General features: G+C 49.7%; 2 protein-coding genes and 1 pseudogene across 5 annotated transcripts; all 3 read right to left on the reverse strand.

Annotated features, from left to right (window-relative positions):
* Positions 1-1,490: 1,490 nt before the first annotated feature.
* Positions 1,491-2,149, reverse strand: LOC110569348 (grpE protein homolog 2, mitochondrial-like; annotated as a pseudogene).
* Positions 2,150-5,278: 3,129 nt separating this feature from the next.
* Positions 5,279-5,758, reverse strand: LOC105714611 (small ribosomal subunit protein eS10-like). The gene has a single exon (XM_064360436.1). The coding sequence runs from the start codon at positions 5,756-5,758 to the stop codon at positions 5,279-5,281; it is 480 nt and encodes a 159-aa protein (XP_064216506.1).
* A 1,548-nt stretch (positions 5,759-7,306) lies between these two features.
* NCR2 (natural cytotoxicity triggering receptor 2) lies at positions 7,307-18,681 on the reverse strand. 4 transcript variants are annotated; one of them, XM_012448608.2, is made up of 5 exons: positions 18,360-18,681; positions 16,743-17,084; positions 10,219-10,354; positions 9,999-10,112; positions 7,307-9,275 (listed from the first exon to the last, which is right to left on the reverse strand). In XM_012448608.2, the coding sequence occupies exons 1-5, from the start codon at positions 18,544-18,546 to the stop codon at positions 8,936-8,938; spliced, it is 1,119 nt and encodes a 372-aa protein (XP_012304031.2). In that variant the 5' UTR covers positions 18,547-18,681; the 3' UTR covers positions 7,307-8,935. The 4 variants fall into 4 exon arrangements, with proteins under 4 accessions (XP_012304031.2, XP_012304030.2, XP_012304033.2 ...); XM_012448607.2 differs by having other exon boundaries at positions 9,999-10,148; positions 18,360-18,675; XM_012448610.3 differs by having other exon boundaries at positions 9,120-9,275; positions 9,988-10,112; positions 10,219-10,407; positions 18,360-18,675.
* Between the last annotated feature and the right edge of the window lie 7,248 nt (positions 18,682-25,929).

Raw genomic sequence — 25,929 nt, forward strand, 5'->3', positions numbered from 1 at the left:
GTGGGTCTGGGGTGTACCACCCTCCCAGCACATGAATGTGTTCATCAACTCAGAAGCTCCCGAACCTTACTTTTGTGATTTTTACAGGGACTTCATCATGTCAGAATGATTGATTATTAATGCAGTCTTCGGCCCCCTCCCCTCCCTGGGGTATGGGAGTTTTTTTTTCTTTTCTTTTTGGAGCCTTGCTCTGTTGCCCAGGCTGGAGTACAGTGGTGTGATCTTGGCTCACCACAACCTCTGTCTCCTGGGTTCAAGCGATTCTCCTGCCTCAGCCTCCTGAGTAGCTGGGACTACAGGTGTGTGCCTCTTTAGAGGTGCAGATGCCAGGAAATTCCAAGGGAGGTAGGACCTCTGTGTTAGACACTCCTATCACTCAGGAGATTACAAAGGTCTTATGAGCTCTGTGTCAGGAACAGAGATCAAAGACCAAATATTAGAACAAAAGATTCTCTTAGCACTCGCATTTATAAGGGTCTTAGGATCTCTGTGTCAGGAACTAGGGTCAAAGACATATATATATATATATATATATATATGTATTATTTTTTCATATAGTGTCTCAGGCAAAAGGCCCTCTCATGAATTTAAGGGTATGTGCTTCACAGATTTTTCAGTCAAACATTAGAGCTTCTAAGAAGTATAAAGACATTATCCTCATTGTTTCAGCAGATGTACATGGTGTGGAAGAGATCTTCTCTTGAAGAAATTTGTGGGGATGGCCTTTGTCTAAAGGAGTGAGCCACAATAAGTTTTACAGGAGATCCACATATTTTTAAAGAGAATGACATTCACAAAACACTGCCAGATTGAACAGAAAGGAACAGAGATAGCATAAAATCTGGGATCTCACTTTGTGTCCCCCAAATTAAACTGTCAGGAAGCAGCCTGGGGAAACTATGAAGCTATAAATATGGGCTGCTTTTCACGGAATGAGAAGGGTGGCTCAGATACACACTCAAGCACAGAGGAAGGAGCCACGACCACGGAAAAACTGAAAATTATTTCTAGGTAGGAATTGAGCAAAGTCTGAATCAAGGAATGCCCAACATTTGCCCAGCTAAGTTTCTTTTCTTTTTTTTTTTTTTGAGGCAGAGTCTCGCCCTGTTGCCCAGGCTGGAGTGCAATGGCACTATCTCAGCTCACTGCAACCTCTGCCTCCCAGGTTCAGGTATTTCTCCTGCCTCAGCCTCCCAAGTAGCTGGGACTATAGGCGTCTGCTACCACACCTGGCTAATTTTTTGTATCTTTAGTAGAGACAGGGTTTCACCATGTTGGCCAGGCTGGTCTTGAACTCCTGACCTTGTGATCTGCCTGCCTCAGCCTCCCAAAGTGCTGGGATTGCAGGAGTGAAACACTGTGCCTGGTGATAAAGTTCTGATTTTCTAAAGACCAGTGACTTTTTTTTTTTTTAACCAAACCTAGTTTAATAAATTAAAGAAACACAGGTGCCTGCACTCAGGGAGAACAGCCAGTTCCTGATGGCCTCTTCATAGTCTTCTCTGCGACTCCACTGCCACTTCCACCCAGGCAAGTCTAATGGTGCGGCCATGAAGTTTGTAGCCATCTTGTCTTACTAATGCCACGATGCCAGTCTGCACCCCAACACCAGCTGGCACATGACAGGCGAGTGCATGCTGATGGAGGTCATGTTTGTCACCAATGGGTGTCAGCTTCTCCAGGCCATGTTTAGCAAACACATTTTTCAGCTTTGCTTCTAAAAGCAAAAACCCTCAGAAGACCTTCCCCAGAGTGGGTTTCTGGTCTCCAGGCTCTGATTCTTCAGAAATGCACTCTGTAGGCTTCTCCAAAATGTCAGCCACTTCCACCAAGTCCTTACAGAAACTCTGGATTCCAAATATCTTGGTGTCTTCCACACATCTCTGGGTTCGCCTTCTTATGTTTTCACAATCAGCCACAGCTCTCTGGTATCTCACTGTTAAATCCTGGGCTTCCTTCTCCAGTTTAACAGCTTTTACCCTTAAGGCTCATTCAGCAAGAGAGGTCCCAAGCTCATCAGGAGGGTCCTCAGAATGGCAGTCCTCACCAGCAGTTCTCTGTGGGGCAGCGCTGAATGGAAGCGGCCGTCCCTTGCTCTCCCACGTAGCACTCGAGGCCGCCGACCCTCCCACAGGGACCGCACAGCCATGTTGGACCAGTGACTTTTTCTTTTTGCCTCCTGCTTCCTTGAACAAGAATACGTGTAGTGGCTTTCCTATGACTGTACTACATTGGACATTGGGGTTGTGTGTGTGTGCGGCAGTTAGCTTGTCTCTAGCTCACAGCTCTTCATACTGAGAATTGTACTTGAGGAACTACACCTGAGGAATTTCCTCCGCACCTGGACCTGATTTAAATGACGAGTTCCTGGACTTGCCCTCATGTGCCATAATGGGATGTCATACCATAGTGGGATGAGACTTTGGGAAGCTTTTTGTGGGCTGAGTTTTTTTTGCATATGGGAGGAATGTAAATAATTTGTGGCCAGTGTGTGTACTTGGTGGCTTTAAAATACAGGCACTAATTCTTGAACATACCTTCCTTCAATGGATGGAGGCAAATCCCTTTGAGTGTGGGCCGGACCCAGTGACTGGCTTCCAATGAGTAGAATATGGCAGAAGCAACGGTTTGTGATTTCGGAGACTAGGTCATTATTAACGGCACTATAACTTCCTCCTTCCACACCCTGTCTTGGATCAGTCATATTGGGGAAGTTGGTTCCCATGCCGTGAAGAAAGGCTCACATGGCAAAGAACTGAGGCCCGTGCCAGCAACCACGTGAAAGTGCCTGCTTTGGGCACGGCCCCCATCAAGCCTCCCCATGACTGCACTTCTTGCTGACATCCTGACTGCAACATTAGAAAGGTGCTGAGCCAGGAACACCCAGCTAAGTTGTTCCCAAATTTCTGACCACACCACCCCTCTCCCAAAACCTGTGACCTAATGGATATTTATCATGTGTTGTTTTAAGCTACTACGTTTTGGGGCTAATTCATTATGCAACATCAAATGAGTCAGGAGAATGTCACAAGAGTTCTTTTTTCCTGAAAGCCCTGGAAAAAACCATCTCAAGAAGGCAGAAGTGGGAGGCCAGGCCCGGGGTGCTCTTCTTCCCAGGGTGAGGAGATTTCAGCACTGGCTGTTGGGTTTCACAGTGCAGAAGTCACTGGAGGTGTTTCAGGGAGTGGCCCCGTCAAAGGCCTGACTGGAGTGGCTTCAAGAGAGAACAAAAGAGAACCTGGGAGGCTGATGGTGCAGCCAGTCCTTTCATGGGCCTTTGTCGCAGAGGACAATAAGCTATTGGAGCAGTAGCTGGAGGGCTGTAGGTGGGGGCAGCTTAATATATAGAGCCTGTTTCGATTCTGACGTTCATGACATACAATGGGGAGGAAGATGATGCAGGAGAGAGGGGTGGGTTCTGGATGAATATTCCTTTTTTTTATTTTAGACAGGGTCTTGCTCTGTCTCCCAGGCTGGAGTGCAGTGGCGTGATCATAGTTCACTGCAGCCTCGACCTCTCAGACTCAAGCAATCTTCCTGCCTCAGCCTCCTGAGTAGCTGGGACCACAAGCATGCACCACTACGCTTGGCTGGATTATTCTTGTGTAGACAAGAGAAGATGAAATTTGGAGTGAAGGAAAGTGATTGAGATGAGAGTAGGGAGAGTGAGAGGAAGAAGAGAGGCAGATGACTGGTAGGTGTGGTGGGATCAAGTGGACATTCTTTTCCCTCCCTCCCTCCCTCCCTCCCTCCCTCCCTCCCTCCCTCCTTCCTTCCTTCCTTCCTTCTTCCCTCCCTCCCTCTCTCCTTTCCTCCCTTTCCCTCCTTCCTCCTTCCTCCTTCCCTCCCTCCCTCCCTCCTTCCTTCCTTCCTTTCTCTCTTTCTCTCCTTCTCCTTGTGTCTCTCCCTCCCTCCCTTTCTCTCTTTCCCTCTCTCTCTCTGTTCAGTGAGTTAAGATGTGGGGACACCAGCTAAGCATGTGGAGAGGGAGGACAGGGACGCTGTGGGTCTAGAATGGAGCAGAGCCACTCCACTCTCAAGGTCACGTGCTTACAGTGAGACATTTCGGGATAATAGACTGTATTTTGCCAGCCACAGCCACATTCACCTTGGCTGGGTACAGGCACGCTGTAAGCGGGAAGCTGGGTTCAACCAGAGTTACAGTTTTCCCAGAGGAGTTCAATAAAAGGGGAGAGGGGCACAGAAAAGGAGGCTGTGTGCCAAAGAGTGATTTGAGGTTGGATCATGGCATCTAAGGGAAAGGAAAGCATGAGTGAGATGGGGGAAAGGGGCAGATGGCAGGATGAATGGATCATGGGTCCCTGTGGCATTAAAGCAATACTGAGATCAGGTTACAGGAATGAGGTAGGGGGTGGTGGGAATGAGATTAAGAGCAGGGCTATTGCGCTGCTGACCGTCTGCAAGGGTGGCTGAGATAGGGAAGAGGATGAGACCACTGGGAGAGGAGGCCAAGAAACTGAGATGCCAGGGATTTGGAAGAATCGTCCGTGTAGATGTTGGGTCTATACAGGCCCAAGATCACCAAGGATTATGGCAGCAGCAGCAGGAAGAGTGATGTTGAGCCTGGGGTTGAGACCCACGAGGAATAAAGAGCAGTGCCCCAGACTGTACAGGATCTGCAGCAATGATGGGTGGTCACCCACCGTGATATAGGCTAATGGCAGAAAGCTACTTGTGGGGTGCTTTAGGGAGGATAGGAAGATAGGAAGGGGCTGTGAAGAGCACAGAGGACACTGACCCCACCCTGGGACCCAGGAGCATGAGGCAAAGGAGAGCAAAAGCTCCCACTTAAGAGAACTGCAGAGAAAGCAGTGTCCTCCGAGAACAGGCAGACGTCAGGGAGCGTACCACGGTGACGTTCAGAGAAGCTGAGCACACAGGGGCTTGTGCTGATGACTGTGCGCTTCACGGGCAGGGTGGAAAGGTTACGGGATTTGGAATGAGTGGGAAATGGGGCTAACTTAATGGATTTACAAGGTCTTACTGAGTTGGGATTCTGGGTGGCGAGGAAGGACCGGGGCATCGTGGGCGTCTTGTAGCAACTGGAGTGAACAGGGATAAAATAAGGCACCAAGAGGCTGTACTAGAATCTGGGTGCTGAACTTGGGGGAAGGGGAGGAGGCCAGGAGTCTTTACCAGAGCAAGTGGAGATCTGGGATCTCACTCCTGTCCTTGGTGGTGGGTGCTAGGGAGGGTTTTTTTTTTTTAAGTTTTTTTGGCTGTAAGTTTATTCAATGCAAAATAATCCTCTCCAGTTTTACTGAGGTGGCTGACCACGTCCATGACCAAATCTGCCTCTAAACTGGAATTCGGTTGCTGACCCAGCCCCAGCCTCGGCTTTCTCATTGGCACCAGGCGGCACAGCACTCCGCCTGTAGGTATCTCTGTTGGCTTCCCCTCTTGTGAGTCTTGCAGGCTGCTCACCCTCCAGACCTTTTGGCTGAGGTCTGCCTGTCTCTGGACGGCTGCGGCATAGGGTGGCAGGCACAATCTCTGGGGTCAGATGAAGGTAGTCACGGAGATACTGGATACCCTTCTTGGTAAGATACCAGATAAACCGTTCCTTCACATAGCCTTGGGACTTGAGAGACTGCATGGCCTTCATGACATGAAGGTTGGGCACATTCTTGTCTGCCAGCTCCAGGTGCTTGGGCACGTGGGCATCCTTCTTGGCCACCATGACTCCCTCATTAAAAAGGAGTTCATAAATGGCAATCTGGTTCTTAGGCATCAACATCTCAGTGGCTGTAGGGGGCCAGGGCAGGAAAGGAAGGAGCTTTTTTTTTTTGCGGGGGGGACAGAGTCTTGCTCTTGTTGCCCAGGCTGGAGTGCAGTGGTACGATCTCAGCTCACTGCAACCTCCGCCTCCTAGGTTCAAGCAATTCTTCCGCTCAGCCTTCTGAGGAGTTGGGATTACAGGCATGCACCACTACGCCCGGCAAATTTTCGTATTTTTAGTAGAGATGGGTTTTCACCATGTCAGCCAGGCTGGTCTCGATCTCCTGACCTCATGATCCACCTGCCTCGGCCACCCAAAGTGCTGGGATTGCAGGCGTGAGCCACAGCACGTGGCCGGGGAGGGGTGTTTTGATGGAAAATCTGGGGTCCCTCCTCGCTCTTGCCAAGAAGGCGAAAACAGGAATAACCGGATAAAAATTGCACAAACTCAGCCTCAAGGATAAACAGAGAGCTCCGTACACATTTTGGAGGTGGGTAAAATCAGATGACTTCACAGATCAGAGAAAGCCGGTGGGAGTGGGGGAATAAGAGGAAAGTCGTTCTTACCCTAGAACCCCAGAAAGGTGGAGAGGAGAAATGGTATGTCTTTTTTTTTTTTTTTTTTTTTTGAGACAGAGTCTCTCTCTGTCACCCAGGCTGGAATGCAGTGGTGTGATCTTGGCTCACTGTAACCTCTGCCTCCTGGATTCAAGCGATCCTCCTGCCTCAGCCTCCTGAGTTACTGGGATTACAAGTTCGCCCCACCATGCCCAGCTAGTTTTTGTATTTTTAGTAGAGACGGGGTTTCTCCATGTTGGTCAGGCTGGTCTCGAACTCCCGACCTCAGACGATCTGCCCACCTCAGTCTCCCAAAGTGCTGGGATTACAGGTATAAGCCATCGCGCCCAGCGAGAAATTGTTTGTCTTAAGGCAGGGTTGAAGTGAGTCCCAGAAACCAGAGAACAGCTTGGAGCTCTGCTTTAAGAATCACTTAGACTACTAGATTCTCTGGCTCTCGTGAGACCGAGAGTCGGTTAACTGCCCACATCCTCTGTCTTTCCTCTCTCTCAACAGCTGTCGAGAGCTTGAGAGAAGTCTCTGATAAGGGTGGACACAGAGGTGCTCTGCTCAGGACACAGGGTGCCATAGAGAGACAATGTGTAGTGGGGGCTTGGGTGGGAACAGACATTGGGCAGTGAGACCCCTTTGCTCTGCTCCAGTTGGTGCCTAGAACCCTGGGTCTAGGCTTACACCTCCAGGGAGGACAGCTAAGAGTCCTTTCTGGAGAAACAGGGCTGTGAAAGAGAAAAAAAACGGAGCCATGCTCTGCCCAGTCAGCCTGGAGCCCACAGCACCCTGTGGCATGCACGGGACTTCTGGGTGCTTCCATGCAAGTGGGTGGCCGAGAAGCCGCAGAGGTTTCCAGAAAACTCTGAAGAAAGAGGTAAACGAAAGGAGAAAACAAAAGACATGATGGACACTTGGAGGACATAGAAAATATATAATGCTTCGAAGAAGTTCAAAAGTTAAAACTTTAATATTTTCAGGGAAAATATGGCTTGCCAAAATAAAACACACTGTGCTATAAAAAGGAACATTCAGAGAACAAATGGACCGTTTAGAAATGAGAAATGTGATCGTGTATATTGTAAACATTTGAATAGAATGTAACTTTGAGGCGCTTTCCCAGAGAGTAGGAATAAAGAAAAATAGATGACAAACAGGAGAGAGAAGATAATCACATCAGGCTCAGTCCAGTAGGTCTGAAATGGGGACTGCAAGTGTCAGAGCAGGCCTGCGGGGGTGACAGGCCTGGGGCAAGGCACAGAGTGATCGCGAATGTGGCGAATTGAGGCACCTCTTGCCCAGCTCGTGCAGAAAACAAGAAAGGTTCACTTTCTTCTGGAGGCTGCAGCCATGTTGGCGGTGGTAAGGACAGCACAGGGCAGTGCTGTGCTGCAGGGGTGGGCAAAGCATTATCAGGCCCCCGGCAATGACACAGGACTTCAATTCCGGGGTGGTGGAAATGCACAGAGGTATTGTTGGGAAGGGGTGTATCAGGGGAACCAGCTAGGAGGTGGGGACTGAAGACGGGACCCCGTTAGGTGGCTGACACAGTCGTCCGAGTGCCGGGGCTTGGAAAGGGGGAGGAGGCACAACAGGGGAGGCCTTGGCAGAGTGTGGCTGAGCAAGGGGAGAGGGAGACGGAAACTTTGGGGTGACCCAGGTGCCTGGCTGTGGGGTGTCACATAAGATTGATAAGAGGCCATTGATTTAGACTGAGCTCCTGCCCTCAGTCCAACAGCCCAAACCAAAATGGGGTCACCGTGCTAAGGTTGCACATCACCAAGCTGAAACCAAGCGGTTTATCTGACCTTCCGAGAAATTAGGAGAGAGAGGCAACAGGCAAATCCTTGAACAGGCCAATTTTGGCCAGCATGAGAAGGAAGTCCCCTCTGCTTTAACCTTTACAAGGAAGGTAACTGAAATGACCAATTCGCTTTTTGTTCCTTGTTTCTGCTTTCCTCAGGCTTTTGCTGTCTCTACAGCTGCCTGGGTTGCAGAGTGGAGTTCTCTAAACCTCTTCTGGTTGGGAGGGTGCCCAATTTGCACATCGTTCCTTGCTCAAAATAAATTTATTTTGTCTAACGTGTTTCTTTTCTTCTTTTCTGTTTTAGAGACAAGATCTCACTCTGTTGCTCAGGCTAGCCTGCAGTGGCGTGATCATGGCTCACTGCAACCGCGAACTCTTGGATTCAGGCAATCCTCCAGCTTTGGGCTCCCAAAGTGGTGATATTACAGGTGTCAGCCACCAGCGTTCCAGGCCTAAAGTTTTTCTTTTTTTTTAAATTTTTTTGAAACAGAGTCTCACTCTGTCACCCAGACTGGAGTACAGTGGCACTATCTTGGCTCACTGCAAACTCTGCCTCCTGGGTTCAAGCGATTCTGCCTCAGCCTCCCCAGTAGCTGGGATTACAGGCACCCATCACCAAGCTGGCTAATTTTTTTGGTACTTTTAGCAGAGATAGGGTTTTGCCATATTGGCCGGGCTGGTCTCGAACGCCTGACCTCATGATCCACCTGCCTCAGCCTCTCAAAGTGCTGGGATTACAGGCGTGAGCCACCTCATCTGGCCTAGTTTTTCTTTTATTGGGGGCTATAGATAGGAGGAGGAGGCAGGGAGGAGGGATTGTCATCAGTGACTCAGACTTGGTGAAAAGGTGCTGCAGGTGTTGGGCTTTGCTCTCACAATGGGGTCCAGTGCAAACTGAGGGTGGGCAAGTAGAGGGCCTGGGAGGAAAGCCTCAGCTCTGTAGGGAGGATGTGGCCAAAGGCCTTGGATAGAGTTCTGGCTTTTTCTTTGCAGAGAATGCAGAGGTCCGGGAGGAGCTCCTGGGAGCCCAGCCTTGTTGGAGACTTGCTGCCCACCTGGGGTCCTGTGGCTCAGTGGGAAGTGTCTATGGGCCTGGGGACTGCGCTGAGCTGGGTGCAGCAGAGATCTCCCTTGAGGCGGCATATGCTGGTTCCTTAAGACCCTGAGATGCAAAGAGCCGGGAGAAATACATGAAATGACTTGAATCTGTTCTCCTACCCTGTCCCTCTCCCCAAGCCTGCCTCTCCTCCAGCGAGCTGGCTCCTGGCCTGACTGAGTTGTCCTTGCACCTTTCACTCAGCCCCACCTATGGTTTTTCCCATGTGTCCCCTCCTCCCAGTGGCTGTTTCCCTCCTGTGTCCACCCGGCCTCCCTCAGGACTAAAACGAGGCAGAGTCCTGGGATGGTGGCTTTAGGGAGTCCCTGGAAGGGCAGGTGGTGGGAGGGACTTTCCAGCTGTGCAGGTCAGTGTTTCTGATGGAGGGATGAGGGAGGGGAAGGGGAGAAGGAGAAAGAAAGAGGGAAGAAGGGGAGAGGAGGAAGGAATAGACAGAGAGGGAGAGAGGAAGAAGGGTGGAGTGGGGAAGAAAGGGGGGGAGAAATGGAGAGGGACAGGGATGAAAAGGTCGTGGGTGGGGGGAAGAAAGAGAGAAGAGAAAACAGAGACAGAGAAACATGGATGAGATTCCTGCAAGTTTGCAGCTAAAGGACAAAGGTGAGCCTGTGTGACATGTCGAAGGATGGGCTCCATGAGGCTTTAATTTGGAGAGCCCTGCCGATGGTAATTTCCACCTCCGTTCTCTGGCCAGTTCCCCTCTGACCCTCTATCCTGGGCAGAAGCTGTTCCCTGTTCCATTTGCCCAAGTCCAACTCACACCACACTCACCACCAGACGAGCAGGGTCGACAGCACCAGGCTCTTGGCTCCGAGGAGTCCACAGAGCACAGGGAGCAGGGCGCTGGGGGCTGCAGGGCCAGGGCGGAGTGTGGAGTTCTGTGGCCTGGAAGGCGGAGGGACAAGAAGGGGAGAGGATGGGCTGGGAGGCAAGTCTCAGTCTGCCAGCCCCTGCCCGGGCCTGTGTGGCTCTGGGTGCCCCACGAACTCACTGTGAAGGGACAGTGATGGCAGACGGAGACTCAGGGGCTTCTCTGGCTCCTTCAGTGGGAGGCACACAGCTCTGGGTCTGGATCTGTGAAGAGACCAGGTCGCGGGGAGCCCAGGTGGTCCGTGTGGAGGCAGAGGCTGCCGGGGAGGAGAAGGGGCTGTTGTTAGCCAGTGGGAGACCCCACTTGTGCCTGCCAGCAGGAAAGCGGGATGGGGGAGTTGGACCAGACTGGGAACAGAGCCCATGGGCCCAGAGAAGAAAACTGATTTGTGGGGTGAGGACTGAACTGTGAAGTCCCCTGGCTCAGAATTAGACAGACCTGGGGCCTGGGCTCTACTAGGCGCCTGCAGTGGTATCTTTGAGTCCAGGGTGAGCACTGGAAGAGGAGTCAGGAGGCCTGGCCCTCTCCCAGCACTTGAGTCTTTGGACCGGCATCCACCTGAGCCTCCTGAGTGTGGACACAGCCATGATGCTTCGGGCCCCTCCGCTCTCTGCCCTCCATTCTCTTTCTCATGCCTCTGGGGCTTGGGAAGGGAGCCCTTGTGGGGAAGCTGAAGGGCAGTTTTCAGATCCCTGCCCCTCCCAGTTCTGCCGCACAGCGCTGGACCCCCAGCCTCTGCAGCCCAGGGAATGCCTTTCGCAGCCCCTCTTGATTTCTGGGACTCTGTGAACTGATGGCGCACCACTCCTGCTGTTCACCTTCCCTTTTTTTTTTTTTTTAGATTATAAAAACTTTCTCTTTAATCAAGGCTTATAACATGAACAAATTCCTTGAATAAAATGGAGAGTTTCCAGTACACTGAAACATAAATCCACAAGTCACCATACATACAACACCTGGCAGGAAAAAACAAAAACAAATTTATATGATCCCTGTAATAGCCATGGTCTTAATCTCAGATGCTTCCCCCATCTGCCAAGTGTGTTCTGGATACACAGCACACCGTGGCTTCTGGGGTCACACTCAGCTGAGGCTGTGGGTCCACAGAGCACTCATCTGGCTGGGCTATGGTGGTGGTGGCTCTACTCAAGAAGCAAAGCAGTTACCAGCACATTCAAACGGTGTATTGAACATCTTATAATAACAAGTGAGAAACAAGAAGGCAACATAATAATGTCGTCAGAAAGATGTTAGGAAGTAAGGACAGCTGTGTAAAGCTTAAGACTGACCTACCTGTGCTCAGAGCCCTGGTGGAGGTGAGGAATGCTGTCTCTGGAAAAGTGATGGGGACTATTGAGGTCAAAAAGACAATGGCTGGTTGGGTGGGTAGGGCCCAGAAGGAAAAGAAAGCGGGGTTAGACCCAAGGTTAGGAGAGGAAGAGGGGATTCTCAGTGTCTAGACCTAGCAGACAGGTCTATATACCTATTTGGAGTCCAGGAGGTGGGGAGAAGGAGAAAGAAGGGGAAAGGGCTGGGAGGGGCCTGGAGAAGAGGGTGCCTGAGGCTGGGCCATTCCTTGTTCCAGGGACTTCCCTGGAAGGTCCTCCCTGGAGAGAGTCACTGGCCAATGGACATGTGGACACGATCCTGTCCCATAGGACGCTCTCTCTGAGGCTGTCTAGGATGCTGGCCAGGATAACCCTGTGCTCAGCCTGGGAGAGGTGTTTGGGTCATTGGTAAAATTCTAGACCTGCGCTATTGAGTGTGTCATCTATGGGCTGATGCTGGCCTACAAATTGTCTGTAACCCATCCACAACAAGGTAAGTATAAAAATTGGGAGTAGGAGTTTCAAAACTTTGATATCAATTTGATATTGCCTCAAGATCCAAGCACCTGATTAGTTAACTCATCTCATCTTATTGAACAGAATATAAACCAGCTTGGGTATTGCCAAATTAGCATGGAGAGTCGAAAATGAAGCGAGCTCTGTGCCAGTAACCCACAGCAGGACCATGTTACAGTGTGTGATACTTTAAAATTAGTTGTTAGTGGCCAGGCATGGTGACTCACCCCTGTAATCCCAGCACTTTGGGAGGCCGAGGTGGGCAGATCACTTGAGATCAGGAGTTTGAGACCAGCCTGGCCAACATGGTAAGACCTTGTCTTTACTAAAAATACAAAAACTAGCTGGGCGTTGGGGGACACGCCTGTAATCTCAGCTACTCAGGAGGCTGAGGCAGGAGAATCACTTGAACTCAGGAGGCAGAGGTTGCAGTAAGCTGAGATCACGCCACTGCACTCCAGCCTAGGCGACAGAGCAAGATTTTGTCTCAAAAAAAAAAAAAAAAAAAAACGCCGAGTGCAGTGGCTTATACCTGTAATCCCAGCACTTTGGAAGTCCGAGGTGGGCAGAACACGAGGTCAGGAGTTTGAGACCAACCTGACCAATATGGTGAAACCCTGTCTCTACTAAAAGTACAAAAATTAGCCAGGTGTGGTGGCATGTGCCTGTAGTCCCAGCTGTTCAGGAGGCTGAGGCAGAAGAATCACTTGAACCTGGGAGGCAGAAGTTGAAGTGAGCTGAGATCCTGCCACTGTGCTCCAGCCTGGGTGACAAAATGAGACTTCGTCTCAAAATAAATAAATAAAATTAGTTGTTAGCTATAACCCCAAAATGTATAAACCTCTGGAAAAATGTATAATTTTATAACATTATTTTTATAATCATTTTCACTTTTAATCAAATATTTTTAAACAGAATTTAGAGTGTAACATGATTAGTTAATTTAGAGTAGATTAGTGATTATCTAAATAAAATTCTGATGAACAGATAGCAAAACAAAAGCCGCTGAACTTTTTGTCAAGAAAAGACACATCTTTTCTGAATGCGGCAGTGACAGTAAACAAAATGAAGATGGTAGAACTGATTCGAAAGAAATTTTTTCCTTCTGCAATTATTCCAAAGAGTTTGTGCTGGTTTTGTTTGAAAGTAGAATCCCTCATTGTGGTAGGCAGAATAAGTGTACCCCAAAATGTCCACTCCCTCATCCCGGGAGTCTGTGAGGACACTGCCTTCCATGGCAGAGGGAAATGTATTAAGGTTGAAGACTGAGTTGGAGAGAGTAGCCTGGGTTATCCAGGTGGGCCCAATCTAATTACGAGTCTGTAAGAGTGGAGAACGTTTCCTAGCCACGGTAACAGACAGTTGCAGTGTGAGAGGGACCCCCATCCAGTGTTGATGGCTTTGAGGCGGGAGAAAGGGGGCCATGGGCCAAGGAATGTGGCTGCCTCATGAAGTGTGGCAGCCTTCAGTTTACAGCAAGCAAAAAAACAAGATCTCGGTCTCCGATAGCTAAAGAAAATTGAATTCTGCCCATGACCTGGGTAATGAGAAAGATGATCTCCCACAGCCCCCTGGAGGGAACACAACCTGCCGACCCTTGGTTTTAGTTCAGTAAGACCCATACTGGACTTCTGAGCTACAGAACTGTAAGATAATAAATTTGTCTTGTTTTAAGCCACTAAATTTGTGGTGTGTATATATATATATTTTGAGATGGAGTCTTGCTCTGTCACCAGGCTGGAGTGCAGTGGCGCGATCTTGGCTCACTGCAGCTTCTGCCTCCTGGCTTCAATCGATTCCCCTGCCTCAGCCTCCCGAGTAGCTGGGACTACAGGCATGCACCACCACGCCCAGCTAGTTTTTTGTCTTTTAGTAGAGATGCGGTTTCATCTTGCTGGCCAGGATGGTCTTGATCTCCTGACCTCGTGGTCCATCCATCTAGGCCTCTCAAAATGCTGGGATTATAGGCATGAGCCACTGTGCCTGGCCAGTTTGTGGTAATTTGTTATGGCAGCAATAGGGAACTATTACGGTCACATATGTGAGTTTTGTAGTTATAATTAGTAGGGAAGTATTAAAACCTAGTGAGGTATTTATTGAGATGTATTGGGTAATGAGGCAAATGAACCATAAAAACAAGTGGCATATACATATAAAACGGAAAAATACAAGGTCACAAAAAACTAATTGTTTTTAGGAAAAAAAAAAGAATATCGGATAGAAAAGCTCTCGAAAGCAATCCATATTTGACATAGAAGCTCTGGACTTTTTGGCTTCTTGTAAAGTAACATTTTGTATTGCAAAGACTAATAAGTCATCTACAATTGCCAAAACATTACTGAACAACATTTGCGTTACAATATTGGGTAATTTATAGCAAAGAAGGGAGCTTAATATCATTTTCCCTTGGTGCCTTAGGTCAACATATTCAGGAATTGGATAATGATATGGATGACCACTTCCTAGAACAAATGAAGCTAGCAAAGTATTTTTCATGGCAATTTGAAAAAATGCACAGATATTGCTAGCATAGCTATTCTTAAAGTATATGCAATTCGAACACAATGATATGAAGGAATTCTGAATTTTTAGTTTGTCAAAAACACAACTAGCTCTGAATGTATAAAACTATGAAGGTTATATGATCAGCATGTGGTTTGGAGGTTGTTTCAGGTAAGAGTATGTTCTGATGGCTGCAGTTGCAATGACAGGAAAACGTTCATTCTGGAAAAGTCAACCAGATTAAGAAGCCTTGGGCTAGATTGTAAATTAACACACTGCTTCTTTCATTGAGAGAGTTTTGCTATGGAAAAAAAAAGAAAAAACAGCAGCTTAATTGGACAGTGTGCTGACCAAGGTGGACAAAATGGTGAATTATATAAGGTGAATATATTAAATTTCAAATCATTCTCTTTAGTATGTGGAAATATGGAAACAGATCATAAACAGCTACTGTTGCATGTCAAATTAAAAGTTTTGTTGAGAGTGTTTCATTTATAGAAAGAATTCCTAACGTTTCTTCAGGACAAGAAGCCAGTTTAGTACAAATGCGAATTGCACCATCAGGCTTGTTTATATTGTAGTTCTGGTGTTAATATTTCTGATGTTGCAAGGAAGAAAAGCAACAGGTTTTTCAGTGGCAGATAAAGTCTAACTGCAAAAATCAAAGAAGAACCATTTCTATCAATTGTTATGACATGATCTTAATTTACATTTATCAACAAAATAGGTGATAATCTTCATGCTGCATATCTTCACAAGTGCTGATGGGCAAACATTAAAAATTTGATAGCATGTTTTGAATTTTGTTTTTTGTCTAAAGAAGATATATACAGAGGAAATTCATAGATCTAAAATCCATATTTTCCCATGAAAAGATACTTTAAACTGTAACTTTTAGGATAAAGCTTTGGAACTGGCTACTGATAAAGGATTGAAGATGCATTTTGAAATTACAGCATCATTTGCTTCCTTTTGTAAAAGTTAAAAATAAAACTATTGAGCTTGTCAGAATTGCTTTAAAATTTCTTCTGTTTCTGACAATATACCTCTGTGAGACCAGTTTTCTGGTATTCTGCTATGAGTATTATTTTTTAAAAAATCAACACAATTTCTTTATACATTATCTCCTGAGCGATGTGGTGTCATAAATAGTTCTCAGATTAGGTAAGTTAACAAGTAAGAAGAGTGCTCACTTGTCACGTTATAAGCCTTAAATGTAGATAGACGGTGTTTCTTTGAAGGGTGCATACTGGCATTCAATATGGAGAATTGCGGTTTCCTTTCTAAGGAAATGTGTGTTTAGTTTTAACTGAGGAATCACAAAGCATTATGGGTATACCGTTAAGCCACTCCATCAACCACCTTTAGGCACACTTTTGAATGAACAATGTATATAGTTTTTAAAATTTTTTTCCCTATGTGATATTTGTTCTGATTATGTTTATTAAAATGAAATTTTATGTTTGCTAAACTTAATAAACTTTGGGCTTGTACTTTGTATGTCTTTTTCTCATTTTACTTTTCTAGTAATTTATTTTTACCATATTTTACAAAAAAAAATTAGTCATTGGTGAATTGCAGATTTATGTTTTAAAAAAGATGCTCTTCTACAGGAACTTTGAGTAGCTCTGCTCTGGGCTGGAGGTTGGCACACTTTCTGTAAAGGGTCAGGGATGGGCCATGTGGTCTCTGTCACAACTGCTCTCCTTTGCTGTCACAGCATGAAAAGGGCCACAGACAACAGGTAAATGAGGGGGCATGGCTGTGTTCCAAAAAATCACTCTACTTCTAGGCACTGAAATTTGAATTTCTTACATGTCTCAAAATATTATTTTTCTTTTGATTTTTTTTCAGTCATTCTTAGTTAGCGGGTCATAGTTTGCTCACCCTGATCCGGACTATGAGGGATGGACAGAGCCCTACCCAGATATTAAGGGGCCACTGGCTCTCCATGGTGGGGCAGCCAGTGGATGCATCTTTCCTGGGCACCTGCTATGTACCAAAGATGCTGGGCAGTCCCGCCCTCCGGTAGCAGGGTAATACGGGCTGACTGCTCGGCATGCTCACGGGTCTGTTTCAGCATCTCTCATGTGGCCCAGGCTGCAGGCTTGGGAGTTGTAGAGACTGTGAGATGGCTGCTCATGTGCACAAATGAGTTCCCCTGCACCTGTTCCCAACAGCCCTCCAGAAGACTGGGTGTGGGTGTGGGTGGCTTCCATGATTTGGAAACTGGGGGTGATGGAGCCACCAAAAGGAGGTGAGGGACATCCCCCTGAGGACCCTAGGGAAGAGGCTCACCTGGAGACACCACCAGATAGAATCTGATGGACTTAGAGACAGAGTTGTCAGAAGGGCGGTAGATTCTACACCAGTAGTGTCCTGAGTCTTCCTCTCTCAGATCAGTCGTGATGACAGTGAAGAAGCCAGCATCAGGGTCATCCCAGATTGAGAATCGAGAGATCGAAGCCAGCGTCCTGGGCTTGGAGCTGGTGACTAACCTGATGCACTTGAATGCTGACGCCTCCTTACACCAGCCTTTCATCTCGTAGAGGCTGCTGGTGGATGGGTACTGACATCTCACTGTCAGTGTCTGTCCTGCCTCTTTGTGAAGGACATGAGCCTTGGATTGTGCCTGAGAGCCTGGAGAATGATGAAGCAGTGCATAGGTCAGGGCCACACGCACAACCTGCCCACACACCAGGCCTCTGGCCACAGAGCCACCTGCTCCCTGACCCTGCTGTCCCGACAGTCCCCACCACACCCATCTCCTCTTCTCCCACCACAGGCATCTCCTCTGCTCCCGTCACAACCATCTCCTCTGCTCCCACCACACCCATCTCCTCTGCTCCCACCACACCCATCTCCTCTGCTCCCACCACAACCATCTCCTCTGCTCCCACCACACCCATCTCCTCTGCTCCCACCACACCCATCTCCTCTGCTCCCACCACACCCATTGCTTCTGCTCCCACCACACGCTTCTCCTCTGCTCCCACCACACGCATCTCCTCTGCTCCCACCACACCCATCTCCTCTGCTCCCACCACACCCATCTCCTCTGCTCCCATCACACACATCTCCTCTGCTCCCACCACATCCATCTCCTCTGCTCCCACCACACCCATCTCCTCTGCTCCCACCACACCCATCTCCTCTGCTCCCACCACACCCATCTCCTCTGCTCCCACCACACCCATCTCCTCTGCTCCCACCACACCCATCTCCTCTGCTCCCACCACACCCATCTCCTCTGCTCCCACCACACCCATCTCCTCTGCTCCCACCACACCTGCTCCCACCACACGCATCTCCTCTGCTCCCACCACACCCATCTCCTCGGCTCCCACCACACCCATCTCCTCTGCTCTCACCACACGCATCTCCTTTGCTCCCACCACACGCATCTCCTCTGCTCTCACCACACGCATCTCCTTTGCTCCCACCACACCCATCTCCTCTGCTCCCACCACACCCATCTCCTCTGCTCCCACCACACCCATCTCCTCTGCTCCCACCACACCCATCTCCTCTGCTCTCACCACAACCATCTCCTCTGCTCCCACCACAACCATCTCCTCTGCTCCCACCACAACCATCTCCTCTGCTCCCACCACACCCATCTCCTCTGCTCCCACCACACCCATCTCCTCTGCTCCCACCACACCCATCTCCTCTGCTCCCACCACACCCATCTCCTCTGCTCTCACCACAACCATCTCCTCTGCTCCCACAACCATCTCCTCTGCTCCCACCACAACCATCTCCTCTGCTCCCACCACACCCATCTCCTCTGCTCCCACCACACCCATCTCCTCTGCTCCCACCACACCCATCTCCTCTGCTCCCACCACACCCATCTCCTCTGCTCCCACCGCACCCATCTCCTCTGCTCCCTGGGCTGCTCCTCCCCCTCACCTGGGAACAGCAGCAGCAGCAGTAGCAGCCATGGGTGTGGGGCTTGCCAGGGTGTGTGGCCCTTTTCCTGTGTGCTGGTGGGTGGGGACACCTGGAGACGACCGGCGAGAGGGAAGTGGGAGCTGGGCCTGATTTTGCTGCTCTTCCAGCACCTCTGATAAAAAATAAGAAAGGCCAAGGCCTGCATTGGGGAGATGGGAGGCTTCAAAGGGCAGATGCTATGGACACAGGGAATTGGGGCTCTCCAGCTATAGTCGAGTCTGGGCCTGGTGGGCTCAGTGCTGTCCGGCACACAGCTCCCGGGCCTCTGTAGACCATTCCTGCTCTCCCCTGTGCCCAGCTGCCCCTCCCCACCATGACCTACCCCCAAGGGAGGAGCTGAGAAGGCCAGGAGGAAACTGTGGGTGAGTAATGGGCTGCCTCCCGTTCACTCCCTCTGTGCGCTGCCTCTTCTTCGCAGGGCCCTGACTTTGCTGCCCTCTCTGGGGAAAGCCAGGCTGAAAGTGGATGACAAGCTCAGGGACACTTGGAACCCTGATCATGAACCCCAAGCCCCACTGGTCACAGGGTGGCCAGGAATGTCATTCTCAGGCCTGTGTGGTGGGTCAGTGATGTGTTTCCACTCTGGAAGTTTTCGTGGGTGTGGGAGGGGAAAGGGGAGAGGAGGTGGAGATTCAAAACCAGAAAGGGAGTGTAGGGAGGGTCCCTGGCCAAGGTAGGGGAGTGGAGGGTTGGGAGAGCACAGGGAGCAGGTTTCCTCAGAAGGGATGCATCCATGGGGTGAGGGAGAGGGAGCCCAGGGACCTGGACCAGGCCCCAACTCTGCATCCTTGAACCCCACCTCTTAAGTACCCTGGAGAAATATTGTTTAATTAAAACATAAACAGATGCAAGACCCTAGCATCTCTTTCTTTAATGTCGGTGCTTTGAAGACTTAATTTTAAAATAAGATGCAATTTACGAAGAGAGCGAGCTAATCTATCTTAGGAGGTGTAGGGACGCTGCGTGTAATTGCACTTGTACCGCTGGGGCTCTGCTGGTGTGGCGTCTGCTGCCGGGGGCTCTGTGTACAGAGTTAATAACTGCGATGGGAATTGGAACCTGTCAAGTGGGCTCGATTCCACGTCCACTGCTTTGCCTGCCCCTGGACTTCTGCTCCCCACTCCGTGTCAGCACAGCACCCTTCTCCTTATGGTAGGAGTGCATGGAGACTGAGAATGGGAAGGGCAGAGGGGTAGGCAAAAGGAGGGCACAGTAGGGCTATCAGATGTTGGTGCCCAAGAGACCAAAGTGGGAAAGCAGGCTGCAGCTCCGGAGCTAGAAGACAGCTCAGGGAGCGATGCCTGCCGGTCGCTCACACAAGCATGTTTGCAAAGCGTGCCCATGCACACTTTATCAAGTCCCTCAGCACGTATGCAAGGGAGGTATTACTTTTCTTTTTCAAAGATGTGGGAATTGAGGCCCAGGTATGGTCAGCCACCTGCTCAGGGTCTCACAGGGAGTAAGTGGCATTACCAGAACAGGCCTCCTGACTTCTGCCTGGAGGCTTCCGGCTGGTCTGGTTGAAGTGTGACCCACAGACAGGACAGGAAACCAGGGGTGAGAGAGAGGCTGCCACTGAATCACACGCACAGGCAGAGGCGAGCTTGTAGGGGGTTTCCTCACTGACAGTGGGGCCTCAACTTCTCCCTGAACCTGATTATGTAAAATCAGGGCAGGGGATCCTCCCAAGAGGGAGGAAGGCAGCCCTGTCCCCAGATGGCACAGAGGCATGTCACCGTGTGTGTGTGTGGGGGTCAGCAACTGTGTTCCCATGCTGACGTTCCCCTTCTCTGACTGCTGCTGACTCTGAGAAGTGACAGCTCCTCCCTGTAGCTTACAAGAGCACCCCTTGCTGTGTGCCACTAGCGTGTGACTCTTCAATCTGCATCATTCTCTGCTGTCAGAGTGTGTCCTCTCTCCCCAGGGGACAGGAGCTCTCAAAGGGAAGGGGATCTGCCCCTCTCTCTGTGCTGTGGCCTCCCCACCCATGTGAGTGGGGTGGGCATCCTCTGCATAGAGTTGGGATCTTGAGCCCCCTAGGGGAGGACCCTGCTGGAACCATCTGCACCTTCAGCCTCCTCTGGCCTCTGGGACCTGGAGGCAGGGAAGCCTGGGCTTAACTCAGCCCCTTATCCAGGCTGGGCTGGCCCTGCTCCCTGGGGACTCACAATAGCCCTTGTCACAAGTTGAATTTCTGCAGGAGGGACTGGGGCAGGTAGCTGTGCTGAAGGAGTTGGGAAGCCTCTTGAAGAGCTAGGGACAGCACCTCCGCCTTGGCACTATCAGAGCAGGGCACAGCAAAGTCTTGTCAAAGGGCCTAGGGTTCTGGGCATTTCTGGGTTCTCTGCCCACCCTCTGAGAAGGTCCCTCAGGGAACTTGGGAGTCTCAGCAACCTCCTCTCCCAACCTTATTTTCACGGACACTCACAGGAGCCCAGAGAAGGAGCTGGGCAAGCTGGAGACTTTGCAGTCTCAGGGCATCCAGTTCTCCCTTTATCACCCTGGATGGATCTGGGGGCAGACCAGAGCTGTTTCCCTGTCTGTAAAATAGATATATGATGCTTTTCCGCATTCATTCCAGGCCGTCCAGTTACCTCCCTCTGTGGCTTCCTCTCTGACCTCTGCTGTGGGGACCCCAGTGGGTGATCCTGGCAACCAGGGCTGCCAGAGCTAAGTGGGTCTGGGTTCCTTTCTCCCTAGGCCCCTCCTCAACAGACACAAGTGTTGAATTCACAGGAGCGGGTCAGGAGAGGCTCTGATTTGATTCTAGGTGGACCAGACCCCACACCTTTGCTCAGCTTTGGGGTCAGTGTCCTCCGTATGTGGTGCTCATATGTGGTTGAAATGAGGTTTCTGCCCTCCCTAGGGACCAGAGGGACTCACAGGTCCCCAAGCCCCAACCCTTCTTCCACCTGACCTTTTCCTTAGGTGTTAAGGTGGAGAGGAACGCCACGGTCAGGAAAGAAGCAGTGGGGAGAAAGCCAGTGCCTGCTGGGTGGGGACTAGAGCCAGGTAGCGGGAGGCAAGCAGTGCCTGGGGAGCTGGGCTGCCGGGTCTGGCAGTGATTTCCACCCTCCCCTCTGCCTGAGCCTGCCCTACAGACCTCACACTTACCCAACCAGAGCCTTTGCCTTTCTCATCTGCCCCAGTTCATGGGCTGCGGCATCTGGATTGGAGCGTCTCCAGAACCCCCGTTCTAGCTACCCCAGCATAGTGAGAAGGTGACACGGCCCTGGAGGCTCCTGCTGGTGTTCCTGACTTTGAGTGAGGGGCAGGGGAGGAGGGCACTTCAAGGGGCAGGGAAAGGGAGGGAGAAAGGGAGGGGCAGTGTGAAGAGGTGTGATGGGGCTTGGGGAGCAGCTGTGGCAGTGGGTGGAGGGCTGTCTGGGGTCAGCTTTGGGTGGGACGCCTCATTCCTCAGACTAATCTGAAGGCTTGTTCTCTGACTCCTGGGCACAGAGACTGGAGGCCCTCAGGGTGACTTAGTATCACGGCTACTCTGTCTGCTTTGGTCTAGCCAGCCCCTGCCTCTCTCTTTTCTGGGAAATCCTCCCTCCCCCTGGGGGCCCAGTCAGTCCTGGCCTGAGAAATCCCGGGCTGCCCTTCCCTCCTCTGTCTTGTTGTCAGCTGTACTTGCTTTTCTAGCGAGGCTCAGTCCAGCCTGCACCAGCGTCTCTGAGCCCAGGTAGATCTGAGTCTCACAGGAAGGGAGGGCTGGCCTCTGACACGGAAACGGGGAAACCAGGGAGCCATAGACATCTGAAGGTGATCCCCAAAACTCAGCTCAGGGCTAAGCTAGGCTGGCAGAGGTGAAAGGGTAGTTGTGAACTTCCCCCATGATAGAACCAAAAGTAGCAGGGACAAAAGGGAATTTCTCTCAGTGCTTCTTTCACAACTTAGGGAGATTTGGTCCAGAGAAGGCAAGTGGCCTGTCCAAAGTCACTTACTGTCTCAGGGCCACACCAGGACTGGCACCCAGGCCTTCTGCCTCCTGCCTGCTGCTCCTCCTGGACTCAGAGATTCTCCATGGGCACCTCCTCAGCCTTCACCTAGGCTCGCCTATTTCAGACCCAAGAGTCTTCTCCCTGAACCCCAACAAGTCTGCTTACACCTCTGGCCCCAGTGGCTCTGTGCTCTGGATCCAGCAGGATCCTTCAGTCAGCAGTCGCCCTGACCGGGTTATTCCCACTCCCATGACAATGGTCCCATAACAATGGCCCTTCCTGGTCCCAGGATGCCAGGTGCAAAGCATCTGGTCTCAAAGCAGCTTTTTCCCTGCCGGAGTGGTCAGAGGGACCTGAACTACTGTCCATACAAGCCTGCAGTCTGGGAGCACAGCTGCTTCACAGGAAGCTCAGGGTGGGACTGGCACAGAACCAGGCTCCACCCTAAGCACCCTGGGGCGAGGCCTGGGCTCAGGGAGTGAAAGAAGCAGCCATCACCCCAGCTGGGTTCTCCCTGCTTCTTCTCCTTCCTTACTCCATGGAACCAACCCCATCCTCCAACCCCTGCACCCCATTCAGCCACCCACAAGGCCCTGGTCTCTGTGCTGCCTGGTGCTGTCAGCCCTGCATGTGTTCCTGAGCTGCAGGCTCGAGCAGGGGAATGTGGCTGGGTTTGGTCTGAGGCCAGAGGGTGGAAGTGAAATGGAGCACAGTGAGGACAGCTGTGCTAGGAAAGGTGGTCAGCATGAGAAGATGAGACAAAAATCAGGTGTGGGGTTTGAAAATTACCCTTTACATCGATTTGAATATCCTTTGGCCGTCATCTCTGCCTGCTCATTTGCTTGCTACAAGCCAATCAAGATCCTTGCCTTTAAACTCTCAGGCCCTCACCCAAGTGCACCCACACTCACACAGACATTTACTGCACTCCCTCCTTCGGCAGACCACCCTGCTCCATAGAAGCCAACCCCAAGTCAGGGGGTGACAGAGCTGGAGGAGGGCAGTCCTGGAGAGGAGCAGGGCCAGGCGGTGCACACACTTCACCAACACCGTGGGGGCAGCAGCTATGGAGGTCTCTGAACGCTTCAGCTCAGCACAGGCTAAGGGGCGATGCTTGGCTCTTGCCCCTCTGGGACAGCTGAGATAATGAGTGAGGAAGAGGCCATCCAGTGCCTGCAGAAGACACCTACCAGAACCTGAATCCCTGCTGTGGTGGGACCCTCCACATTGTTGTCCCCAGGCCCTCTGGAACACTCCTTGTGCATCTGACCCAATGCCCCAAACAGGGTAGAGCAAACCAGTTCAGCCTCTTTGCCCAATCTTAGAATCTTCCTCCTCCATGATCTCCCTTCCTGCTTTAGTTTCCCTAAGTCACTCGGTCACCACCACTGCCACTCTGGCTCCCCTCTTTCTCTGCTCTGTTCCCCCGAGTTCAGGCTGCCCAGCTCACACATATCTGCACACCTGCCCTTAACTGGCTCCTCCATTCAGCTTCCACCTTCTCAGGGACTCCTGCAGACAGCTCCTAGTGAGTTCCCCCAGTGCAGAGTCTTGACAGGGCCCCAGCCCCCACTGTCTCCGAAGCCTACTGGAGACCACTCTGCAGGGAATGCATTGCAGGTTCCTCAAGGCCCGATCTGGTGTGGCAGCCCATCTCTGCCACCTCCATCTCAAGTGTACCTCTGCAAGCCAAGAGAAGGCCCTACTGTCTGGAAAAGGCAGGTTGCTTGTACTTCCTTCTGTGCTTAGAATCTAATGGGGCATACGGAAGGAAGAAAGGATCAGTGTGGCCCACTGGACCCCCTGGCATTCTCTCTTCCAGGCCCCATCTTTGTAAATGGCAGGACACAAATTTAAAAAGAAGGTTGATCCAAGTTAAACAAGAAAAGTGGCCACTGGTACCTTTGATCTCTGAGGGTTAAAAACAAAATAAGAAAAATTAGAATAAGACTCAACAGCTCAAAATACCAACATGAGAATATTCCATCAAGTCATCCATTCATTAATACTATTTGACAATCAAGTATCTCATATGTTTGAGAAAAATTAATAGCATGAAGGTAAAGCATCAAGACAAACACACAGAACACCTGAATCTAGAATTAATGTCAATAATTCATGCAATGGATGAGCAACTTTCAGTAATTGAAATAAACATTCTCAGAGATATTTGCAAGAACACTATGTCTCCTTATTCATCATATATTTACAGATTAAAACAAATTGCAATCTAATTTTTATTCATTATTTTGACAAACATTTTAAAAGCTTGTCATACTCTCTCTGCGACGGTATGGAGAAGTGGGTATTATGTTCAAAGTGGGAATGGAAACTGTTCAGCATTTCTGAATGCAAATAATAAGGATCTAAGATGTTTAACATGTGCATTCTTTGACTTGTCAATTCCGTTTCAAGGATTCACCCATCCTTGAGAAATACACACACACAGGCACAAAAGGAGATTTACAAAGATATTCATCACTGATTGTTTATAATAATGATCTCCACAGGGGAATTAATAACATAACTTCCGGTCCATGTCTTCTATACAGCACAATGTAAAGGTTAAAAAAGAATACAGCTTGTGTGCAAACCCAGCTAGATTTTCAAACATCTCGTTAAATTTAATAATTGCTGCAGAATGGCATGTACAGTACAACTCCACCTATATAAAGTCAACTGAACTCAAAATGGCTTGTTCAAATAAACCTCTAACTGTAGAAACACAGAAATTTTCTGTTTGTGAAAAATGATATATCAAACTAATAGCAGTATTTTGGGGCAATGACCATGATTAATATTGGGGAAGAAGTGGCGAAGGAAACCTTATCTGTAGTCTGTTGCAATGGTTGTTTGTTTACCAGCTTTAGTAAGGTATAACTGACCAATAAACAGTGTATTACAAGATGCTTGGATAAATGTATACATGTGGAATGATTAAGTCAAGCTGATTAGCATATCCATAGCCTCACATACTTATCATTTTTTTGTGGTGTGAACATTTAAGATCTACTCTGTTAGTACTTTTCAAGTGCACAATATATTATTATTAACTGTAGTCACCATGCTGTATAATAGATCTCCAGAACTTATTCATCCTGTCCAACTGAAACTTCGTACGCTTCAACCACCATCTGCAATGTTTGTTTTTCATAAAAAGTCTTTATATATAAGTTGATTGCATAACGAATGTAATGTTTAAAATATTGCATTAAAAAGCATTTTATTTTTGAGATGGAATCTTGCTCTGTTGTCCAGGCAGGAGTGCAGTGGCGTGATCTCGGCTCACTATGAACTCCGCCTCCTGGGTTCAAGTGATTCTTCTGTTTCAGCCTCCCGAGTTGCTGGGATTACAGGCGCCTGCCACCACACCCTGCTAATTTTTGTATTTTTAGTAGAGATGGGGTTTCACCATGTTGGCCAGGCTGATCTTGAACTCCTGACCTCAAGTGATCTGCCAGCCTTGGCCTCCCAAAGTGCTGGGATTACAGGTGTGAGACACTGTGCCTGGCCAAAAAGTGTTTTAAATGGTAAGGGAGGTGGAATGAAAAAAATGGGCAAAGCAGGTGACCCAGTGGCTTTGC

Source organism: Aotus nancymaae, unplaced genomic scaffold, assembly GCF_030222135.1.
Source record: "Aotus nancymaae isolate 86718 unplaced genomic scaffold, 86718_ANA_hifiasm-v0.15.2.pri h1tg000040l, whole genome shotgun sequence".
NCBI classification, from domain to species: Eukaryota; Metazoa; Chordata; class Mammalia; order Primates; family Aotidae; genus Aotus; species Aotus nancymaae.

What these genes read in the sequence shown, in the direction of transcription:
- LOC105714611 (XM_064360436.1), bottom strand. Translation starts at nt 5,758, where the DNA reads ATGTTGATGCCTAAGAACCAGATTGCCATTTATGAACTCCTTTTTAAT.
- NCR2 (XM_012448607.2), bottom strand. Translation starts at nt 18,546, where the DNA reads ATGCAGGCCTTGGCCTTTCTTATTTTTTATCAGAGGTGCTGGAAGAGC. An exon ending in GCTGCTGCTGCTGTTCCCAG is followed by an intron (nt 17,085 to 18,359) that starts GTGAGGGGGAGG and finishes ATCATTCTCCAG; the next exon opens with GCTCTCAGGCACAATCCAAG. An exon ending in CTATCTGGTGGTGTCTCCAG is followed by an intron (nt 10,355 to 16,742) that starts GTGAGCCTCTTC and finishes CCTCCCCGGCAG; the next exon opens with CCTCTGCCTCCACACGGACC.